The 22430-nt window shown below is 64.7% G+C and overlaps 1 protein-coding gene across 1 annotated transcript in view; it reads right to left on the bottom strand.

Annotated features, from left to right (window-relative positions):
- Positions 1-212: 212 nt before the first annotated feature.
- The window catches only part of KIF21B (kinesin family member 21B), a 44588-nt gene continuing 22370 nt past the window's right edge, over positions 213-22430 (bottom strand). The window contains 21 exon segments of the mRNA XM_030844290.2: positions 213-3756; positions 4747-4946; positions 5644-5814; positions 6424-6541; positions 6742-6906; positions 7026-7206; positions 7986-8122; positions 9792-9830; positions 11337-11450; positions 13023-13097; positions 13176-13381; positions 14103-14160; positions 14331-14382; positions 14566-14731; positions 15883-15984; positions 16069-16263; positions 16357-16504; positions 16615-16847; positions 17224-17292; positions 17714-17821; positions 20894-21093. Coding sequence (XP_030700150.2) covers positions 3699-3756; positions 4747-4946; positions 5644-5814; positions 6424-6541; positions 6742-6906; positions 7026-7206; positions 7986-8122; positions 9792-9830; positions 11337-11450; positions 13023-13097; positions 13176-13381; positions 14103-14160; positions 14331-14382; positions 14566-14731; positions 15883-15984; positions 16069-16263; positions 16357-16504; positions 16615-16847; positions 17224-17292; positions 17714-17821; positions 20894-21093 — 2795 coding nt within the window. The 3' untranslated portion in view covers positions 213-3698.

Below are 22430 nucleotides of genomic sequence, written 5' to 3'. Positions count from 1 at the left end.
GATGATGCCTGGAACAGTGTCTGGAATGGAGCAGGCGCTCAGGAAACACCGGTGCCCTTGCCTCCAGCTGCGCACCTGTCCCAGGAGGGGACACAGGGCCTGGCCCAGATGCCTGGCCCCGCCCGCCACCAGCCCCTTCCCCCAACCCCTGCCCCAGGGAGGACCACCAGCCCAACATCCGTAGCCCTCAGGGTCACACCACACACCACAGACAAGGGTCATTCGCGTTTTATTTATGACAGCTTCTTAGAACACTCACATCTGGTCCGGGAACAGAAATGTACAGCATGAGGTTTAAATAACTTTCATACACTATGTACAGTCATCGGCAGACGCACAAAACATATATACACCTGTGCTACCACCCAGCGGAGGAGCTGAACCAAACGCAACCCTGCGCCCGGGCAGGGGATAGCTAGACAAGAGCTGGTGGGCAGGGCAGGGCTTCACGGCAGGGGTCTTCTCTGACCCTCGGCTCTTCCCGGAACTGCCCCTGCTTCCCTGCAAGGCCCTCGGGACAGGAGTTCAAAGGGCTGAACTGGGGTGTGGTGCAGCTGGGAGCTCCTCTGATCACTGGGGGAGGGGGAGTAGAACAAAGATGCCTTAGAAGAATCAGAACTTTCCCTGTCAACTCTATCTTTGCACATCAGAGGGTTGGGAAGGGTTTGGGAGCCAAAAGAGGAGGGATTGTGGGGGGTGGCAGCCAAGCCCTGGCTGCTTGGGGTGCAAAGGGACAGAGGCGCTGGGTTTGGGCCACTTGGCGGGAAGGAGCTCAGCACTCTGGCAGGGCAGGCCCACACGGTGGTGAGCACACCGGGCGACGTGGGGATGAACGACCAGGGGGTGTGCCGGCACCCAGCCCAGACCGCTTCAGAGGACGCCCGGGAGCCACGCCCCGCAACGGTGGGAGAGGCCAGGACTCCCTGACCGTACAGCAGCCCTGCCCGCGTCTCCGCCACCCCGGGTGGCGTGAGCAGGTCCTGGCGACAGTCCTCCCTCCGGTGGTTTGTGCTTTAAACTCCCTCTGCCCGAGCCACCCGGCCCCTGGCGGGCAGCAGGGCCGGACCATGCCTGGACCCACAGATGGCCTCCCAAGGGGTGGAAGGCGGCACCCGGACCGCCTCAAAGGCTCGGGCGTGCTGGCCTCTCTCAGCCTTCCCCTCTCCTTGGCAAGCTCGAGTCAACTCCAGGTGCCTCGGAGGAGCCAGCCCTGCAGATGGAAGCGAACGCTGGCCTGGTTAACGTTGAGCAGAGGCCTGGCCCAGGACCGCGCCGAGAAGGCCGTGGGCAGTGGCTGGAAGACGGTCCCGTCAGGGGCGCTTGCCAGCCAGCTTTGAGAGCTTTCCCGGGGCTCAGCCCCGGGACAGGATACGGGTCAGTGGGGCTGGGATGGACCTGGGATCGAGCATTCAACAATTCGGGATGTCGGGGAAAAAGGGCGCCACTCCGGGGCCCCCAGCCCTGCAAGCCTTTGGGTGGGCACAGCAGGGCGGAAGTAGTAGGATGCGTCCCGGAATCAGGACAGGCTGCGGGCCGAGCCCTGTCGGAGCGAGGGCAGCCCCTGAAGCGGGCGTCCTCGGTCTCCCGCTGGGCAGAGCCTCCTGGGAGGAGCCTCCCGGCCGGGTTTGCCCAGGCCGCCTGCCACCAGCCCTGGCTTGTGCTCAAATCACAACCATTTTGTGCTTCCACATTGAGGATGCTTGTGCATCGAGGGGCGCTGGGGGCCCCCCAACCATGTACCCAGCCCATCCCCGAAGGAGCGGGCAGACTTCAGTGCTCTGGAGCACAGCTGGGAGAGGCTCCCGAGACCTCAAGTTCAGAGTCAGTGCTTCCCGCCAGGACAGCAGAGCCAGCCTGCCATGAGGTAGCTGACCCACGAGAAGCAGCAGGAAACGGGCAGGGCCTCTGAGCACCTCTCGCGGGCCCAAGGGCCCGTCTGTGCAAGGACAGGCCTGCGGCCGCTGCCCGCTGGCCCCAGGCCGAGGCCTCCAGCCTTGTGTTTCTACAGCTTGTAAACAGTCACGCAGATTCTTCCTTACAGGAGGCAAGGGTGAAGCTTTCTGTTGAGGTGGGGGGAGGGCCGGGGCCCGAGAGGAGAATTGCACCCACTTCTGAGCGGCCGAGGGGGCTCCCGGCACCCCCGCGATGGCCCAGCAGGAGGGATTTCCAGTCCTGAAGACACTGTCCCGGCTCTGGGCGTGTCCCTGCTGCACGTCTGCTCCCCCATCGTCGACCCCAAGTCCAGCAGGGGGCCCTCACAGCAGGACGGCTTTCTGAGCTGGGGGGCAGCTCGGAGCAGTGGGGACAGGGCGAGTTCTGCCCTGGCCACTGGGGAGGGGCACCGAGGGGAGAGCACAGGGCCACCTCCGGAAGATCCAAAAGTCACTGCGTCTTCTGAACAGAGCTGGGGCTCCCGGCGCTCAGACTGAGTGAGGCCAGGAAGCGCAAGACCAGTTAAGCGTCAGAGAAAGTGTGTAAAAAGAAAAAGAATGCGGATTGAACAACATCCCGGGAGCGGGGAGTCCACGGCCCCCAGGAAAGGAGAAACTCAGTGGAGTCCATCCTCACCGCTGGCCCTACAGGGAGAGACCCTGGCCCGTGCCAGTTAAGGCTTGAATGCAAGTCTCCTGAATAACCAGGGAAAGACGCCAGGGGCTCTGCCTGGCCGGGGTGAGATGCAGGGGGGCTGGGGAGGGGCCAGGCCGGGCGTGCCGTCCAAGCCCCTTCATGGTGGACGGTCTTCCGAGCTGCTTCCTACGTGGCCCACCCGGGGTTCTGGGAGTGGGGACAGCGGGCAGGAGACCCCGCGGGTGAGAAGACACATGTGGCTCTGCGGGCATGGCTGGTGTAAGGCTGCCCGGGGCGGGTGCCAGGCCCCGGCGTAGGAAGGCACTGACGCGCCAAGCGGCCGGAGGCGGGGGCACTAGAGCGGCCCCCGGGTGAGGTCGGGGACGGGCCCAGGCTGCAGAGTCAAAGGGGAGCCGCCCTCCTCTGCAAAGCAAATGGAGGGCGGGGGGCGGATCCCCTCTGGGACTGCTGGCCCCTAAGAGCTGAAGGAACAAGCTTGTGGGAAGAAACTTCAAGTCAGTTTCCAGGAGGCAACAGCAAAAAATAAAACTAAAAAATAAATTAAATAACTGAAGGACGCTGACCGTCTCCCCAAAGGAATCTTTCTAGCAGCTCCACCGTGGCCCCAGCAGAAAGGGACCCAAAGAATTGCTGGGGTCCACGGGGAGTGGCCACTGGTGGCCGAGGGGCTAAGGTCAGCTGCAGGGCCAGCTGCCTGCACCTGGTTTCCATGGTTACCTGAGGGCTATCTTTCTGGGCTCAGAGGCAGGTGCAGTGGCTGGGCCAGAGAATGTAGGGGAGGCCTGCTGGCCGGAGGGGCACGGAGAGGGCTGCCCCACCTCCCGGACAGGCCCCCCGGGCCAAGGCTGGAGGAAGGGCGTGGCCAGCGCGGCAAGAGAACCCGGGACAGGTGGGGGGGTGGGGGCAGGCTGCAGGGAGAGAAATGAGGGGAATTTGGCTTCACAGCTTAATTAGCTCCCCGACCTCCCTGTCCCCAAGAGGAGGGGCCGGGAGGGGGCAGTGTCCCGTAGGAAGGTCGGGGAGAGGAAGGTGGGCAGGAGGCCCACAGCCTCTGTCCCCCGGGCGCCGCCCCGCTGGGCCGAGGGTCAGGCTGTCCTCTGAGCTCACTTCTAGTGGGGGCCGCTGGGTACCAGGCGCCGGGCACTCCAGAACTTCACTGTCAGGTCACTGGGCGGAGCAAGAGAGGGCTGGTCAATTCCTGAAGAGGCCACGGCGGGCCACCCTCGAACAAAGCACGGGCCACATCCCCCAACTTGCCAGGCGGGGCTGGGACCCAGGGGCAAGCGTTACTTGGGCCGAGGGTGGCTGCAAGGGTGGAGGGGAGCTGGGCAGAGGGAGGGGCCTGCGGTCACCAAGGCCCCACAGGCTTCTGAGCACGGCTGCTCTCCGTTGTTGCTATTTTGTTTTCTTGTCCAGGCCTGAATGCTCCCCCTCTGCTCTCTGCCCCCTGGCACCCCTCTCCTGGGGGTCTGCCCCCCGTCCATGCTCGGAAAGAAGAGGGGCAGGCGGGGCAATCTCGGGGCAGGCAGGATACGGGGGGAGAGAAGGGAGAGGAGTAAAACAATCTCGTACCGTCAAGAAGCAGCTCAGATCGAAGTGGAGAAAGAGGGGAAAGGCAAGAGGGGGAGGATGGGGGTGGAGAGAGGAGAGCGGAGGGGCGCGGAGGTCAGGGCAGGGTGGTGGCTCGGCCCTTTATGGCCAGGACTCGGCGCGGAAGGCAGGGGGTGAGTCCAGGGACGTAATTCCACAACTTTACCCGGCAGTCACTGTGGGGGGAGAGGCAGGGGGAGGCGGGAAGGGGGAGGCGGAGACAGGGAACGTGGTCGGAACAAGAAGGAAAAAGAAGAGGCCGTCTGAGCAGCTGCCCCTGGGACAGAGGGCCTGGGCGTCCCTGGATGGGACCAGAGCTGGGGCTGAGGGAGGCGGGCTGCTCTGTGGTCTGAGATACCTGCACAGGGGTCCAGGCTGCTGTGTCAGGGGCAGGAAGGGCTGGGACACGGGGGGTGGTCCCAGCCTGGGGCCCAGCACCCCCCTGGGCGCTCTGTGAAGGCGGGCTCAGGCCAGGGGCGCCGCGGGGTCTGCTCCATGCCCTGGCCTCGGGGACAGCGCCCGGGACAGGGTGGAGAACAGGAGCAGAGCTCTCTGCCCGGCACCCACCTGGAGGCGCTGAAGATGTGCCTGGCGTTGGTGCACATGGCATTGATGGGGCTGTCGTGGCCCTTGATCTCGCCAATGGGCGTGAAGTTGTCGACGTTCCAGACCTTGATGACGCCTGCGCGGCAGGCGCTCAGCAGCATGGGGCGGCCCGGGACGAAGGCCAGGGCGCACACCCAGTCCTTGTGCGCCGTGGGGATTTGCTGCGGGAGGAGCGAGCCGTGAGGGCGAGAAGCGGGGAGCCCTGCCCCAGGCTCTAGAGGTGAGTCCCTCACTCCTGCTCCCATGCTCCACCCTGAGACCCTGCACTGGTACAGAGACCTTTAGCCCTCAGAGGGGTCGGAAGAGAAGGAAGGGGGAGACTGGTCAGACCGGGGGCTGAGAGCAGACCCTTCCTGAGAGCTGCTGCCTGAAGGCAGATGGTGGAGGCAGGAGAGGGTGCCGGCCAGGGGGTCACTGGGGGGAAGAGGGTGACGGCCGGTGGGGGGGCACAGGAGGGAGAGGGTGCCGGCCGGGGGAGGGGCACTGGGGGGAAGAAGAGGGTGTAGACCGGGGGGGGCACTGGGGGGAAGAGGGTGACGGCCGGGGGGGTCACTGGGGGGAAGAGGGTGACGGCCGGGGGGGTCACTGGGGGGAAGAGGGTGTAGACCAGGGGGGCACTGGGGGGAAGAGGGTGACGGCCAGTGGGGGGGCACAGGAGGGAGAGGGTGTCGGCCGGGGGGGCACTGGGGGGAAGAAGAGGGTGTAGACCGGGGGGGCACTGGGGGAAGAGGGTGCTGGCCAGGGGGGTAAACACAGGTGGGGAAGAGGCTGCAGAAGTGGCAGGCTTGGGGGGCTCTGGGCCAGGACACAGGGCCCCCAAGCCCTGCCCGGGGACCGCCTCTCCGCAGCCCACTGCACCTGCATGAGCTCCTGCTGCGCCAGGTCCCACTTCTTGACGCCGTTATCCCGGGAGCCGCTGAACAGGACGTCCCCCTGGATGGCCAGACACTCAATGCCATCGTAGTGCGGGGGCTCGAAGTTGTGGGTGGGGCCGACGGTGCCCGTCACACACTCACCCAGCTGGAACATCTGCGGAGGAGGGGCGGGAGGGAGGCTGTGGTGGGGGCTTCCCGGGGGACAGGAACTGGGGGCAGGGAGGCTGACTCAAGGTGGGTTTCGGGCGTGAGCCTCCTACTCAATTTTTTAATAAATAAATATAACAGTACTTGTACTTTAAATAAAACCATTCATCACAACCCCACCGCCCTCTTTCCCTTTTTATCCACTGCTTCCCAGTCTCCAGCCCTGTACCTACGTTTGCAATGACACAACCAGGGAGCAAACAGCACCAGGGCTGACTTGTGCTCTTTGTGGGTTTTTTTCGTATTTATCGTGTACTCAGTTGTGCCGCATCCCGTCCTGTGGGTTTGCCCTAATTTTCTTGCCTGTTGTTCTACCTGTGGACACTTAGGTTCTTTCTGACTTTTCAGCACATGTACAAGATCACGCGTCAGTCTTGGCCTCCTGCACAGACCTTGCTCCTTGGGGGTGATTTTTCAGCATAAATCCCCAGGGCTCTCATTATTTCCCATGAGTCCCAAGGCAGTGGAGGGAGAGGGCCAAGGTAAGGAGAGTAGGAGGAGAACAGAGCCGCCACCGAGCCCGGCCTCAAGGTCAAGGTCAAGGACTTCTCCGTACCTTAACGTAGTGGTCCTTGGAGCCGGTCACCACCAGGTCGTGCTGGCTGGCGGTCTGGGCGACCGTCAGGCACATCACAGGGCCGATGTGGCCAGTCAACTTGCCGACGGGCTGGAACCTGTAGGGGAGGAGAGGCCCAGCCGGGGGTGCGGGGGTTGGATCGGGGGGACCCTGGGGTGGGGTTGGGGGTCTACCCTGGGGTGATATGCCGGCCAGGGGACTATCCCCCCTCAGAGCAAGATGGAGACCCAGGCACGAGCCGCCTGCAGCCCGGGGCCGCCCCGGGGGTCCCCGCCCCTGCCCGGGCCCCTCCCCGACCTGTTGAGCTCCCAGATGCGGACGGCGTTGCCCGAAGCGGCATACAGCATGCTGCCCGAGGGGCTGAGGGCAATCTGGTTGATCTGGTGCTCTCCCTGAGCGCTGGTGATGGTGCGGGTGGACGCGGCCGCACAGGCGTCCCCTGAGACCACCTGGCCTGAGGACCTGCCCGTGAGGAAGAGAGGCAGGGTCAGAGGTAAGGGCTGGACTGTCCCTCGCGGGTCTCCTGGGCTGGGTCCTGGCTCCTGCCCCGCCACCAGTGCGAGCCGGGCGAGACGACTTACGTGAGGGTCCGGACGCACTTGGCCGAGTCTCGGATGTCCCACACCTTGATGTAGGAGGTGGACACGGAGAACACGAGCCCAGAGAGGCTGCAGTACTTGATGGAGACCACGTTGCTGGGGTGACCCTTCAGAGCTGCGATCTCCTGCCCCGTCACCAAGTTCCACATCTTACAGCTGCGGTCTGCGAGAGAGCGGGCGTGAGCGGGGGACAGCCATCACGGCCGGGGCCCGGGGAACTCCCGTCCCCACAGCCACCGGGGCCGCCAAGGCCAGGGGAGGTGGTCCAGGGTTGCCCAGCGGATGGGCTCCGGGTCCGGGGGTGCAAACGTGCTCCCGCCTGCTCCCGTGGCGCACGGACGAGCCCGGCACTTCCCACCAGGGCTTCTCGGGCAAACGCCCACCAACGCCAGGTTCATGGGGCATCGCCGGGGCTGGAGTAAAGCTCCCGTGCCTGCCAATCGCCGACCAAATTAACGAACGATGGCAAGCAAGTCTCAGGGGGAAAACTTGGAAGCAATGAACCTCACCTCGATTCACAACCCTCTCCTTCCTGCCACGCAGGTGGGTGTATACACACTTCCCACTGTTCTATTAGCTACCTCCTGCACAGCTGATCTTCCTGCCGGAAGGTAACGTTTTCTGACTGTCGCTGGGATTAAGGAATCGTAGGAAGTGCGCAGCCCTAAGTGCTGGGCTCGGGGAGGGGCTGAGATGAGCAAAGGCGGGGCACCTGACACGCTTCCTGGAGTTCCCGAGGCAGGTCTGGAAGGAGGTACTGGATGGAGACCCCAGAGCCAGCTAGGAGGGGAGGCCCGGGGTGGGGAGCCCTGAGCCCCGGCAGGAGACCCCACCTCCTCAACCTGGCGGCTGTGATCCCGTCTCCTGCGCAGCCCGCTCTGGCAAAGGGAGCGGGAGGGCGGGAGGCCCTGACCCCACCTGGCTGGTCCAGGTTCCGCCCACCTTTGGACCCTGTGAAGAGCAGCTCATCCGTGGCGTCCAGGCAGAGGATGGGCTTGGTGTGGCCCTCGGCCATGGAGACGCACTGCAGCGGGGCCGTCCGCGCGCCCCTGGCTCCTCCGACCGGGGTGATGATGCCCCTTCCCGGGAGAGAGGGAGAGAGGCGCCCGTCAGCCCGGGACCGCGGCCAGGCTGAGCGAGGCTCCCGGGTGAGGGACAGGCGCAGGGGCACTCGGGCTGTGGCAGGGGCTCCAGCCACAGCCCCCCAAGTCCGAGAGCCGCGCAGACGGGGGCCTGTGGTGCAGCCTCTCAGTTGCCATCCTGAGCACTTCTGGGGAGCAAGCCCGGACGGGCACGGCCAGGGGCCAGGACACGCGGGAGTCTCCTCCGTCGCCTGCCTGACCCAGAACCCAAGACACACACGCCCCCAGGCCCCAGCCGGGCGGGGCAGAGGCCCCAGAGCTGGATGGGCTCCTCCGGCACCTCGGTGTCCACAGGGAGGGTGGAGGAGTGCGGAGAGGGAGGGCGCCCAGGCCGCCACGCCGGGGCAGAGACGCGCTCATGCAGGCGTGCACGTCACCTCCACCTGGGCCCCTTTGGACCAGTATGGTCAGATCCGTGACTGTCATCTGCAAAGGGCTAAGTCCCTCTGGGGAGCCCTGCTCAGCTCTGTGGGAAGAAAGTGCAGGCCCCTGTGGGGAGCGGAGCTGGCATGGCCCCCTCCTCCCCACAAACACTCAGAGGTGAAGGACGCCTGTCCTGAGCGGACCTGAGGACTTTGCTACACACCAGCCTCCTGGAGGGCCTGAGGAGGAGGATTTTTTTCCTCTGAGGGTCTCTAGGAACGAGCCCCTGGCCAAGCCACGTGCACGTCTGAAACATGGCCTATTCTTTCCAAAGACAGCGCCGCCCCTGTGGCCGAGAGCGTCCGACGTGACCAATGCCCCACCCTGCCCGCAGCTGCTCAAGAGCCGCCGGACTCCACCGGCGCCCCTACGGACGGCGGCTGGACAGGCCCAGCTGTCCCCGGTGTCGCAGGCACGCGAACAGCCCTGCCCCCAGCTCCCCGCTTCTGACGCTGGCTTGGGCCCAGGGGAAGGAGCCGGGGAAGGAGCCCAAGACAGCAGTGGGAAGACCCCAAGTTACAAGGATAACCCTCCGCCCATGGGAGGGGCCGGGGGTGAGGGGGTGGGTGGCAGCCTTGCAGCCAGGGGCGTCACCCCCGGGGGCAGGAACAGTGAGTGGCGGTTGCCCCAGAAGAGCAGAGGGAGCCCTCAGCCCAGGGTGGCCCTTTCCCAGCCGGGGCTCAGGCCCACCAGGTCCTGGGACTTGCCCCTTGTTATGCAGCAGGAGGGCTGCGCGCGCGTGCGTGTGCGCGCGTGTGTGCATGTGCGCGGGGCGGGCTGAGGGAGAAAGGTCTCCTGGTACTCCTGGCCTTCGGGCCAGGAGTCGTGGGCAGGGCCACTTCTCTTTCAGAGCCAAGGTCGGTGAGGGAGCCCCCGACACAGCTGAGTAAAAGCTGGGACGCTGAGCCTGCGCGACCTCCAGCAGCCTTCCTCCAGGGCTCTGGCCCCCCAGGCTCCCGTGCCCGCCCCTCCCACCCGGTGACAAGCCACCAGAAGCCATGCCCTCCAGAGCCCCCAGCTCCAGCCTGGCGCAGTCAGAGGCCACGAAGCACCCACGAGAGAGGAACCAGGAGTGAGAAGGGTGGGAGGGGGTCTGGGGCAGCCACGGAGAGGAGGGGCCGCATGCTGAGGCCAGGGTGCGGGGAAGGGGGACAGAAAGGGAGCAGCGAGCCATTCTGTGTACCTCAGGACCTCCGACAAAGAGGAGTCGCTGTCATCAGACCTGGGGGCAGAAAATTAGCTGGATTAGGGGGAGAGAGGGACACACACGAGGGAGCAGAGGCGGCAGCAGCGTGGGGAGGTCAGAGGGTGGTTATTCTCTGCAGGGGGAGCGGAGAGAGGAGAGGAAGGAGGGCCTGAGGGCAGTGGAGAGGAGGTGGGGCAGGCCGGGGAGCTTGGGGCGGGGATGGGTGTGCGGAGGGGCAGAGGGGACACGGGCCTTGCTGGTCCCAGGATCTCGGCTGCCTCACTGCACAAGCTGGGGGCCCCCTGCCCCCTGAGCGACGCTGCGCCTCCTCCCACCCCTCCCAGGAGCAGGCCTCTCCCAGCAGAGCTTCAGAGACCTGCTGATCCCCAAGCACGGGCCCCACGGGCCGCTGGACGGTGCCCGGCAGCTGCCTCTGCACACACATGGGCCCAACACCCGGGCCACCGGGCAGGACCGGGGTCTGGAAGCCCCCGGGGCTGGGATGCCAGGGTCCCACCCAGAGCTGCTGAGAGGGACCTGTCAAGGTGTGAAGGGCCCCTGGCCGGCATGGGGGTCCCCTGGCTGGCGTGAAGGGCCCCTGGCTGGCATGGGGGCACCCTGGCTGGCATGGGGGTCCCCTGGCTGGCGTGGGCCGGGCTCGGTGCTGTCTTCCCGCAAGGGGGGGCACGGCAGGTTTGGGGCAGGAGCGATGTTTTGCCTCTGTGAGGAGAGGCGATGCAGGCAAAGGAGTAGCACTTTGTAGCCTGGGCTCCGCCAAAGGACAGAGGAGCTGTTGGAGCCGAGAGGAGCCCTCCGGGGGCTGCAGAAGGTTGGGTGTCGGGGGTGCCCAGCAGTGTGGGGGGCCCGGAGGGGAGCAAGGAGGGCGGGGCCTCTCTCTTCGCCACCGCAGAGGCCCACAAGTCAGAGACCCCAGGTGTGGGCCCAACTCGGCTGCTTTCTAGGTGTCCCGGGGCCTCTGAGCCTCATCTCCTCTTTGTCCTCGCGGCTGGTTTATATACTCCGGGCGGAATCACGTGTGTGCCAGCCTGGGGCGGCGCCGGGGGGCGGTGCCCACCGCACTGGGAGGTGAGTGTCCAGCGAGAGCGCTCAGTAGGGGTGAGCTGACCCCACCATGTGACAGAAACGGGGTCTCCTTCTGCAGGGACCCTCCACAAGGGCGCTGGGGCGTGGCCTGAACATTAGCGGGGGTGGGGGGTGTGTGTGCGTGACTGAAGCGAAGGGAGGGGCTTCAGAGAAGAATCAGCATCAGCAGAGAAGGCAGGGGCAGCTCTGGGTAGGCCCTCGGCGTGCCCGACTGCCCGGGCCTGGCCCCGTGGCTTCCTTCGTGCCCTCTCCTGCGGTCCCCACACGCTCAGGGGACGGGAGGGGTCCACGGGCAGCACAGAAAGGGCAGAGGTGCCGGGAGAAGGGCCAGCGCAGCACACCTAGCGTCTCCCCGCTGCCCGCCTGCCTGCGGCCAGGACCCGCCCGCAGCCTCCCTGTCCCCTCTGTGCCCCCCGCCCCCCGGCGCCCGGCTCTTACTTGTCCAGCGCCGACCCCTGGCTCTGGTTACTGGTGAGACGAGAGAAGACGTTTCGGTCGTTCCGGGGCCGAGTGGGAGGGGATGAGGGGGGCGTGAACCCCACGTCTGTGGACCTGGCAGGTGAGCAGGACAGAGCGGCAGCCGTCAGTCACCGCGCCTCTGCCCACGGGCATGCGCACGCGGCGTCGCTGCACCACCTTCCGTCTGGTTGTGCGGCCGGCAGGGCAGGGGGTCCTACGGCCCAGCTCCTGCTCGGCCCCCAGGGGTTGGTCCTCGTGATCCGTGGGTTCCGCATTTGGGAATTAATTCACCTGCTCGCCAAAGCCTATCTGTCAGCCCCAAACAACACCCGCAGGGTTCCTGGTCATCTGCAGGCATGAGGACCCAAGTGCACATCTTCCCAGCTGAGGTCAAAAGAGGTGGCCCTACCTCCCTCACAGTGTACACAGCGCCCTTTCCAGTCTATTTAGTGCCATGATTTTCAAACGTTTGTGCTTTTGGTTGGTGAGTTCAGTGTTTAAAATGGCCCCGAAGATGGTGCTGCAGGGCCACCTGGTGTCCGGAGCTCAAGGAAGCTGGGACGTGATTTACAGAGAAGATACGTGTTAGATGAGCTACGTTCAGGCGTGAGCTCTAGGGCTGTTGGCCCTGAGTTCAATATTAATGAGTCAATGGTACGTATTGGATTAGGTGTCTTTAAACAGAAACTCACATGACGGGTTGATGAAAACGCTGGGACCAGAGGCTCCCAGGAGCCCAGGCCTGTATTTCCCGGGAACAACGGCTCAGGATTCGCTAAGTCGTGTTCACGGTGACTTGACAACACAACTGCCACAAACAGCGCGACCTGATCTCCAGGGAAGAGTCCAAGGCCTCGTGACGCCAGCACCCACGGCCCTGCTCTTTGGAGGTGGTCCTCAGGCTCAGCCCATCCTCCCTCCCTTTGGAGGGTCATCACGAGACCAGCCTACATTCCCCCCAATTGCAACTCAGTGTGTTCTCTCTGTCACGGGGGGCGGGACGGTCTGTGGGGCCCCGGGTGCACAGATGCCCTTGCAACTCCTCCCACCAAAGGCCCATCTGCAGCCACGGGCATGGGCGGCTGGACCGGAGGGAGGGACAGGCGCATGTCCCCCTCCCGACAAGGCAGGTGCATGAGGTCATCCTGAGCCCCTGCCCTTCTGCTACTTCGCTGTGTGACCTGGGGAGGCCACCGAACATCTCTGAAAATTAAGGCGACCCTGAGAGGCATCGGGATACCCGAAGAAGCCCGTGGGGCCCCGTAAGTGAGTGGCTGGCCGGCTGGGGACTGTCCTCGGTCCTGCATCCCCTCCCAGGACTGTCCTTACTCACCTACGCTCCGCCCACAGGACAAGACCTTGAAAGGGGCTGAGGCCTTCCAAGGACCCCTGGCCGTGAACGGGGCTGAGCCCACTGGCCCCGTGACCAGGCCAGGCCACTGCAAATCCGCCCACGCTGAGCTCACGGCAGCCGGCAGTTTTTAGCAGCGGCCTTGGCCACCAGCTCAGGTGCTTATGGAGAGACTGTTTCCTGAGCCGCAGCTGACGAAGTGAGGAAGGGGCCGTGGGGGGGGGGGGCGAGCGGGGCCGGATGAAAGTGTGCAGGACGGTGTACAGTGGGCCTCCCAGCGATTCCTGCCCCCAGGGTCTAGAACATGTCCTCACCTGATGGGCTGCCCTCGGTCATATGACTTCCTTCGGGTCAGAGGGGACGTCTCCGCTCCTCGAGACTGCCGGGGGCTGGAATGCAGGGCCCGGTGAGGCCCGGGCCCACCTCCCGGGCCCACCCACGCCCCCACCACTCCGCTCCCTCCTTACAAAGTGCTCCCTCTGCTGGGCAGGCTGATGGTCCGAGAGACCTTGTCCCGGTAGTAGGGATCTCGGATGGAGAAGCCCACTCCGTCCTCTTTGATCTCCACGAGGGAGGCCAGGGACTTAGTGATGTTCTTGGTGGACACCTCCAGCGGGGGTCCCAGGCACTCGGCAGACACGGCCTTCATCTGGGCGGACAGCTTGGGCTCACCCTGAGACAGGAAGGGCTGGGTGGACACACTGCCCAAACACGATGGCACAGAACGGGGAGCTGGGGGAACTCCAGCGGGGAGATGCGCCGCCGGCCCGAGGCAGAGGAAGTGATGGAAGGGCCCCGGCAGACACGACCCAGGCACGTCTCCCGAGGCTTCTGGAGAAGCCAGACCGACAGGAAATGCCTCTGCTGCCCTTCTTTAGACTTCGCAGACAGAATGGCAGGCTGACCTCTGCTGCTCACCAGCTAATCAGTTACTCAGAGGCTGTGCACAGGGCGCCGCTCCCAGTCTGCAGGGCTCTCCCTTCTCTCTTTACTCAGTCCTGTTTCGTGGTTCCGTCTAGTCTAGCAGCTGCTCCCTCAGTGTCAGACAGACTCCCCCCCTGCTGAGTCAGCAATCCGCACGCACAGTAACTAGACATCCAGGGTGGGTCTCTGACTCACATCAGGAGGCAGAGTCTTGGTGGGGAAGTGGGTGAGTTCTGACAGCGAGGCCTCGGGCTATGATGATGTCATTCCACCCACTTCAAAAGGAATGGGCTGTAATGGGTCACACATCTGGGCACCCCGACCCTTTCCAGGTCAGACCCTTCTTGGCCACCGCATCCCAGATGGAGGCAGTACTGGGTTGGGGCTGAGGGTAGGGGTAGAGCCCCAGGAAGGTGGGGATCAGGCTGCGGGAAGCCCCCCGCCCCCGGCCGCCTTCTGGTGGGGCTCACCTTGAACTTGAAGTCGTCATGGCTGGTGGAGCCTTTCATGGTGAATGACTGGGAGAAGCTAAGGAAAAAGCAGAGGAGGGCCAGGATGCCGACAGCTGATGTCCCGGCTCCCTGGGACTTAGGTTCATGGGTCCCAAAGAGCCCCCAAGCCCAGGCTCAGCCCTTGACCCCCCGGCAACCCCCCAACCCAGCCCCAGGCACATGCTCGCTCCCAACCTGGAAACTCACCTCCCCTCCGAGAACTCAGACACCTCCTCATCTGTGCTGGCGTAGCCGTTCTCTGCCAGGGAGGAGGGAACCGAGGGGTGAGGCCCCACCGAGCCCTCCCCCTCCCTCCCACCCCTCACCCTCTGGGATCGGACTGCGGCCTCCGGGGAGCCTGGGGGAGGGAGGGTCTCTGAGGCGGGAGGCAGGGAGCCCCGGGGGTCCCTGGGGGCCCCGAGGCCTGCCCCCCGCCCTGTACCCTGCTGCACGTTGTGGATGAGGGCCTGCAGCTCGGGATGGGCCTCGGCCTTCTCGCGCAGGGCATCAAGCAGCAGGTGGTTCTGGGAGGGGCCCGCGATGTCTGTCTGCCTCAGCCGTCCCTCCAGCAGCCGGATCTGGGCCTCCTTCTGGGCCACCTGCAGCCCCTGAGGGCAGGGAGCGAGGAGGCCTGGGGTTACCCCTCCCGGCCTGGGGCTGGGGGGGCCCCCGTCACTGCCCTCCCAGGATCTGCTCCCAACCAGACGCCTCCCCGCTGGCTCCCAGGCCCCAGCCTGTGCCCATCGCAGACCTGTGATGCACCCCAGCCCCCCTCGTTTCCCCCGCATCCACGCTGGGGGGCACACTCCCCGTCATGGGCAGAATCGTATCCCCAGAACGCATGTGTAGGTGCTGTAATCTCCAGGACCTCAGAACGTGACTGTGTTTGGAGACGGGCTCTTCAGGAGAGCATGACGTTAAAATGAAGTCTCGAGAGGGGGCCCTAACCCCTGTGACCGGTGTCCTTATAAGAGGAGGAAATCAGGACACAGACACACACAGAGGGAGGACCTCAGGAAGGGCGAAGCTGAGTCTACAGGCCCAGGAGCGAGGCTCAGAGGGACCCGCCCCGCCTACACCTCGATCTCTGACCCCAGCCTCCAGGACCGGGGGCAGTAGGCGTCTGCTGTTTACACCCCCCGTCCGCGGTGCTGGCCGCCGCAGCCCCGGCGGAGGAACATGCTCCCAAGTGGCGAAGCAGAGCTGCGAGAGCTCCCTGGGCGGGCGAGGGGTCGAGGAGGCCAGGCCCCTCTGCCCCTTCCCCGAGCTGCCCCGCAGGCACAGACCCCAGGGGAAGGAAGTCCCCACGGCCAGCGCTCTGTCGGGCAGAGGGGACCGGGGACCGACACAGGCCAAGGGATGCCTTCTGTTCCTGCACGATACCACTGACCCCACTCCTGGGCGGAGCATGTCTGTTCCTGTTGCCCCACCGGAAGCGCACACGCGCGCGCGCGCGCGCACACACACACACACACACACACACACACACACGCTGCCCCCTCCACCTCCGCGGGCTCAGGCCCGGCCCTACTCTGGACGGGCTCGCACCAGATGCCAGCGTCGCCCCCGCTGGAGGCCCTGCTGTGTGCCAGGTGCCACGCCAAGACTCTGGCCCCGTCATCTCGTGAAAGCCGCGCACGCAGCAAGCCGTCAGCCCGCTTTGCAGCCTCGGTGCTCGCCGGCGCCTGTGAGGGACGCTGCCGGGCGCTGTACGCTTTGCCTCAAGGGCGGGTCCCGGGGCTGCCCGCCGCCGGCCTACCTTGTCGATGGACGCCTTGAGGAAGTTGTCTAGCAGGAGGCGGGCTTCGGCCAGGGAGCAGGAGCTGATGACCACCGACGTGTCTGTGGAGTCCAGCTCCTCCTGGACCGGGAGGTGGAGGGCCCACGTCACCAGGGCTGCCGCCCCCGGGCCCCGGCGCCCTCCCGCTGCCCCGCCCACAGGCACCTTGGTCTCCTCCAGCTGCACAATGGTGGCCTGGCAGTCGCCGATGCTGTCGTTGATGTAGTCGATGTTGGCCGCCAGCACCTCGATCTCCTCTGCCAGCTCCTGCAGACCCTTCTCCTCCTCCGGGCTCTCGGCCTGCAGCCGCTCCCGCTTCCTCCTCAAGGCCTCCTGCAGGAGGGACAGCTCCTCCCTTTTCTGGGGGGAGGGAGGAGGCCTCAGGCTGCTGCCCAGGCTGGCGGCCCTGCCCGCAGGGAGGAGGGACGGGGGGTGGGGGGAGCTGGGGGGCACCTTGATGAGCCGCTCCATGTCAGCCTCCAGGTTGGCGATGGCCATCCTCTGCATGACGATGTCGACGATCCTCCGCTCCAGCGACTGCCACTTGAGCCTGGCGGCCTTGCTGAAGCTCTGGCCGGCCCCCTTCTTCTGGAACTTCTTTCTGGGGGGGCAGAGGCAAAGGGGCGGGGGCAGGACCACCCTCAGCCCCTGCAGCCGACGGTCGAGGGGACCCTGGCGCTTGCCTCCCCCAGGGGCTCCCGGTCGCCTCACCTGGCAGGGCGGGCGCCAGACACGGGGGGCATGGGGTGGTTCTCCAAGAAGTGGCTGATCTTGTGGTCCCACTGGCGCACGATGGTGGAGACGGAGCGCGCCCCCGACTCGGCCTCGGACGAGGTGGTGCTGGCCGACACCTCGGCGCCCGAGTCCAGCACGGGCGACTTCGGTCCCACTCGGCCCGCCACCCGCTCCGACATGGGCTTGGCCAGACGCCTCAGTGCAGAAACCTGGGGGCCCAGAGGAGCAGGACCCAGTGGACAGGGTGCCCCCAGCCTGCGGAAAGGCCCAGGTTGGGGCGCGGGGCAAAGAGAATACAGGGCCGCTCCGTCCTGGCCTGGGTTTGGGACTGAGAAAGGTCCAAAGGGTCTCCAACGTGAAACGGACACAAAAGAGGCTCCCTGTCCTTTTGAAAAGTTAGCCACTGAGGCAGGCATCTGGACCAGAGCCTGCAGCCCACCCCCAGCCTCAGCACTCTAGGTGAGAAAGGCCCTCCCACGGGGGCCACCCCAAGTCAGCACGTGGCCAGAGGGAGCCGGGGCCACAGGGGGGTGCTCTCAGGACAGGGGGGCAGGGCAGGGGCTGTGGGGGAGGGGCCATGCTCACCTCCTGGGTTTTCCTCCTCAGGACCATTTCCTGCTGCCGCTTCTGGGACTCCAGAGCTCGGATCTGAAACTGTGGGTGAGAGGACAGGGTGGGGTCTACACCCGGGCCCTAAGCCCGTTCCACCCGGGCTGGCCCTGGAGGTGAGCGCCTTGTGCAGCTAAAACTCGCCGGTAAAGGGGACCCAGCATTTGGGTCTCTTTCTCCACGAGGACACGTCTCTCGGCCTCTTCTCCCCACCACGGGTGAGGAGGCTGGAGCAGAGGGCTGGAAGCTGTTGGTGATCTGGGCAGGGTCCTACCCAGCGGTGGGCTCGAGGCCTGGCTCGGAAGCCCACAAGGACCGGGCTGGGCTCCTGTGGCCGTCCTGCCCTCCCGCATAGGGCTGCGCCTCTCCTCGAAGCACCACCGTCACCGCTTAGGCCCGCGTGGCCAGGAGGGGTGGCCAGGCATGCGGGGGACCGGGGGCCCGGGGAACCTCGAGGTGCCCTCACCTCCTGCCGCCGCTGCTCCTTCTTGAGCTGTGCGATCTCCCGGTTCCTCTTGGTCTCCGCCAGCCGCCGACGGTGTTGCTCTTCCCGCATCTGCTTCATCAGGGCCACCTGGGATGGGGCGGGGGGTGGGGGGGGTTGAGGGGAGGCCCGAGGCCTGCGTGGAGGGGCTGGCTCGGAGGATGCCAGGCCGGGGTGGAAGCCACCAGGTGGCAGTGCCTCAGGGGGTCTGGCCCCACGTTGTCCACAGGAGTCGAAGGTGTCCCACCACCTGGGCAACCTACCGAAGGGAGCGGCCTTACTGCCGGCCCAGCCGTGCAGATGCGACCACTCTGCAGGGTCCAGCCACGGCCCCCAGTGCTCTGCTCACAGCCCCTGGTGGCCCTCACGCAGAGCCGCTGCCAGTGCCCAGACATTCTGGGACCAGCCTAAGTTGCTAGAGGCAAGTGGTCCTGCCTGGACGGAGCAGCGTCCTCTCTCCCACCCGCAGCTGAGCTGCCGACGGGGTGCGTTCCCAGGCCAGGTTCTCACGGTGACGGCGATAAAAACCAGCATCATTTACTGAGCCCACACTACATGCCCAGCCCCGTCTCATGATGATCAAACACGACAGGCATTATCACTCCTATTTTATAAATAAGAAAGGAGCCTCAGAGAGACAAAATGACTTAAAGTCAGAAAAGCAGTAAGGGATGGCCGGACTCCTGGCCCAGGTCGCTTTGCTTCAAAATCCAGCTCTTACCATGGCCGTGGGGATGGTACCAGGCAAGGTCAGAGCAGAGCCGGCGACCAAGCACAGAGCCTGGAGCCGAGCTCTCGGAGGGCCAGCCAAAGGCTCAGAGAGCATCATCTGGGAGGCCAGAGGGGACCCGGCACAATGGGGAGCCGTGCGCTGGGTCCTTGGAGCACCCACCCCCCTGGCCCCAGAGCACAGAGTGTGAAGTGCACAGGGGTCAGACTCCTTCCATGTGACGGCGCCATGAGAACCAGGTGCGGGCTGTCCCTCCTCTGCCACCGAGGCCTCAGACACACCACGAATGTCACCAGCCTGCCCTGAGGACAGTTAAGAGAGGAAATGGCCCGGGAAGGAGGCTGGAAGGACTGCGCTGGCTTCTGCCTAGAAGGCAGGCTGTGTCGGGGGGAAGCTACAGCGGACCCAAGCCCCACCCACAGGGAGCCGCATGCACACTGGGACGGCGGCCCTCATATGGAGCCGGGGCCAGAGCCTTCCCGGGGAGGAACGTGTCTTTCTGGACAAAGGTCCATCTGTCCAACTCTGCCTGTGTGGCCAAGTCCCAGGGAGGTCACCACAGGGGTGGTGGTCTCAGAACGGGTGGGAACGTTCCAGGCAGCACAGCACAGCACCTGAGGCCAGCACTGCTCCGGGTGTCTCCTCTCCTCAGGACACCTCTGTAAACCGCAGGGCCTGCCCCTGAACTGTGGTGGCAGGGCCTTGGGCACTGGCTCTCGCGGCATCTGGTTAGAATCCTTGACGCCTGCCCTTGGTGCTTCTGACAGGAGCCCTGGGCCCCTGCTGGGCACCCTGGGACAGCCCAGGGGTGCTCTTTTCAGCCTCTTTCCTAGGCCCACAAGAGCACAGTTAGCCGGGCAGAGCGGGGCCCCCGGCTGAAGGGCTGAGCAAGCTGAGATTGAAACCCGGGAACACGCAGGGACCCTCTGTCCTTCACACAGATCCTGGGCATTATTGTATTATTTTTTCAGGCTTCAGAGCCGTAGAAAGCTCCTCCCTCATACGGACCTACAGCAGAGTCACCTCCCGCTAAGATGACGGCCAGCCGGCACCAGCCAGGACCGCCTCGAGAGGTGTTAGCCAGGGAGCCCCCAGGGAGACAGAGTTAGGACGCAGGCAGAGCCCCCAGAACGCTCCAGGAGCTGCAGAGTGTGCAGTGCAGCCTCCAAACGGGGACAACCAAGGCCCTGGTCCCTCCCTCCTACCACCAGAGGGCGCCCGCCGACCCAAGTCCCCCTCTTCCTCCTGCAGCCCGGATCAGCATCTGCTGGTGGAGGTCCCAGGGGCAAACCAGCTCCCTGGGGCCAGCGCAGGACGGACAGTCTGAGCAGAGCGAGACTGCCCCTTCTCCAACCTGGACAGGCTGATGGGCCCTGGATGTGTGACCCAGGCGGGGCTGGGGACAGAGCCTGCCTAGGGGAGGTGGCTAGCCTGATGGCTGAGGGTCCACCTGTCAGAATCTGCATCATCACAGCATCATCTCTCTCCGCCGCACACCGGTCAACGCCAGCCCAGTCGGGCGGTGAGGACGCAGTTACTACGGCACCGGGTGGTCCCCTCTGTGGGACCTGTTCCCAAGGCCAGCTGTCTGCAGCTCACTGGGGTCCCGTCCCAGGGCCTGGCACAAGGCTGCGGGGAGCTGGGGCACATGCGGGGCTGGGGCCAGGGCAGGAACGCAGACCAGGCAGCCAAGGGGACAGAGGACGTAAAGGCAGCACGGATCTTCGGGCCCGGGAGGGAATGAGGACCCAGCCGGACGGGGGGGGGCAGGAGCCAGACTTGAGCGCCCCGGACGACGGCAACTGGAAAAGGGTGGCGGCAGAGAACTGAGTCTGCATCCCAGCGCTGCCCCAGGAGGCGGGAGTCACTCTCCGAGGAAGTGGCAGTGACACCTGAGCTGCTTTCTCCAGCTCCACCTCGGGACCCAATGCGGTCGTGGTGCTGGGGGACGGGCGGAGAGCCACATCCAATCATCACTACATAATTATTATTATTATGAGTATAGGCAAATGTGGCACAGGTGGGAGGCCTCACGTGCACTGCGTGAGGGGCGGGGTCCCTGGGGACCCTCTCCTGCCCCTCCGGGGGTAAAGGTGCTTTCACCCTGGACAACGCACTAAGAGGACCGGGTCCAGGACCAGGATGGGGCTGAAAGAGGCAATATCGTGTGTCAAGGCAAGCAGCCACGCTGACAGCAATGATTATTTTTAACATGGTAAGTGGGTCTGAAACTACACCCCTGCCCCCCAGCCCCCTTTTGACGCCTTCATCTCCGCCCCGCCCCCACTCACCCAGCCCCGCCTCTACCTAGGCTTTCTTCATCTCGGCCCCGCCCCCGCCCCACCTTGGCCCCGCCCCCACTTCCACTGTGGCCCGCCCCCGCTCCACCTTGGCCACGCCCCGCCCGCCCCAGCCCCCGCCCCGGACCCCACCTTGGCCTTCTTCATCTCGGCCACCTCGGCCTGCAGCTTCTTGAGCTCCCTCTCGTAGCGAGACTGGTTCTTGAGCAGCCGCGCGTGCTCCTTCTGCGCAGCCTGCAGCTTCTGCAGGTCCCGGTTCATCTCCCGCAGCCTCTTCTCATAGTCCGCCTTGATCTTGTTGGCCTTCTCCTCCGTGTAGCACTCCATGGTACCTGCGTGCAGCGGGGCAGGGTCTGCGCAGGTCCCTGGGCCCCAGTACCCGGGCAGCCTGGGCTCCCGTGTCGGCGCGTGACGTGGGCGAGTCACACCCTCCTCCGCCCGTTCCTTCGTGTGAACAAGGAGGGGCTCGGACTAGACACCCAAGGGCATTCTAGGGACCTCGAAGGGGTGATTTCATCCTGAGATCTCTGAGCCCCTGCCCGTCAGCTTGCCACGAGGGGCCTGAGGACCACTCCCGCTGGCTCGGTTCTGACCCGTGATTGGAGGAAAGGGCCGGGACCAGTGGGACGGGGAAGAGTTAGCAAGAGAAGACAGAGTGAGTGGGCTCGGGGAGAAGAAGCGACCTGGTTCTCCACCCTTGACCTTTCCTACCTGAACTGCCAACGTCTAAGGGACATGGCAAACTAGCAGGTGCAAACCCACCTCCTCGACCTCCACCCCCTCACCCAGCAGTCCTCCCCATCTCAGTATCTCATCACGTCCTTCCAGAAGCTCCCTCCCTGGAGGCATCTTTGGCTCCCTTCTCTTAATCCCCCACCAACCAATCAACAAAGGCTTTCATTTCCACCTTCAAAATGGATCCGGAATACGACCACTTCTCGCTTCCTTCTGTCCAAACCATCTCTCACCAGGACCTTTATAAGAGTTTCCTAACTGGTCTCAAGCTTCCACTTTTGCTTCCCTGCACAGCAGCCAAAGCGACCTTGCCAGAATGCTTTCAAAATTTACATCACAGGGCTTCCCTGGTGGCGCAGTGGTTGAGAGTCCGCCTGCCGATGCAGGGGACGCGGGTTCGTGCCCCGGTCCGGGAAGATCCCACATGCCGCGGAGCGGCTGCGCCCGTGAGCCATGGCCGCTGAGCCTGCACATCCGGAGCCTGTGCTCCGCAACGGGAGAGGCCACAACAGTGAGAGGCCCGCGTACCGCAAAAAAAAAAAAAAAAAAAAAAAAATTACATCACACCCCTTAAAACCCCACACTTCCCATGTCCCTCAGAGAATAAGACAAAAATCCTTAAAATGACTGACACACCTAGTCCGACATTTCTCCTTTGATCTCCTTGACTCTAGTGTCCCCTCTCACCGTGCTCCAGCCATCGGGGCCCTCGTCATGCCACCAACACGCCCGGTACACGCCTGCCTCGGGACCTTGGTATCTTCTGTTCCCTCTGCCTGCAATGCTCTTCTCCTCACTCATTCTCTCCAGCACTGTCTCACCTCCTTCAAGTCTTTGCTCAGATGCCAGCTTCTCAGCAAAGTCTCCCACGATCATCCTTCTCAATACGCCCACCCCCTCCCTAGCACACCTTGCCCCCTTCCCTGCTGCATTC

This window comes from Globicephala melas, chromosome 1 (assembly GCF_963455315.2).
Source record: "Globicephala melas chromosome 1, mGloMel1.2, whole genome shotgun sequence".
Taxonomy (NCBI): domain Eukaryota; kingdom Metazoa; phylum Chordata; class Mammalia; order Artiodactyla; family Delphinidae; genus Globicephala; species Globicephala melas.
The sequence above is the reverse complement of the archived record's forward strand: the minus strand, read 5'-3'. Positions and strand labels throughout refer to the sequence as shown.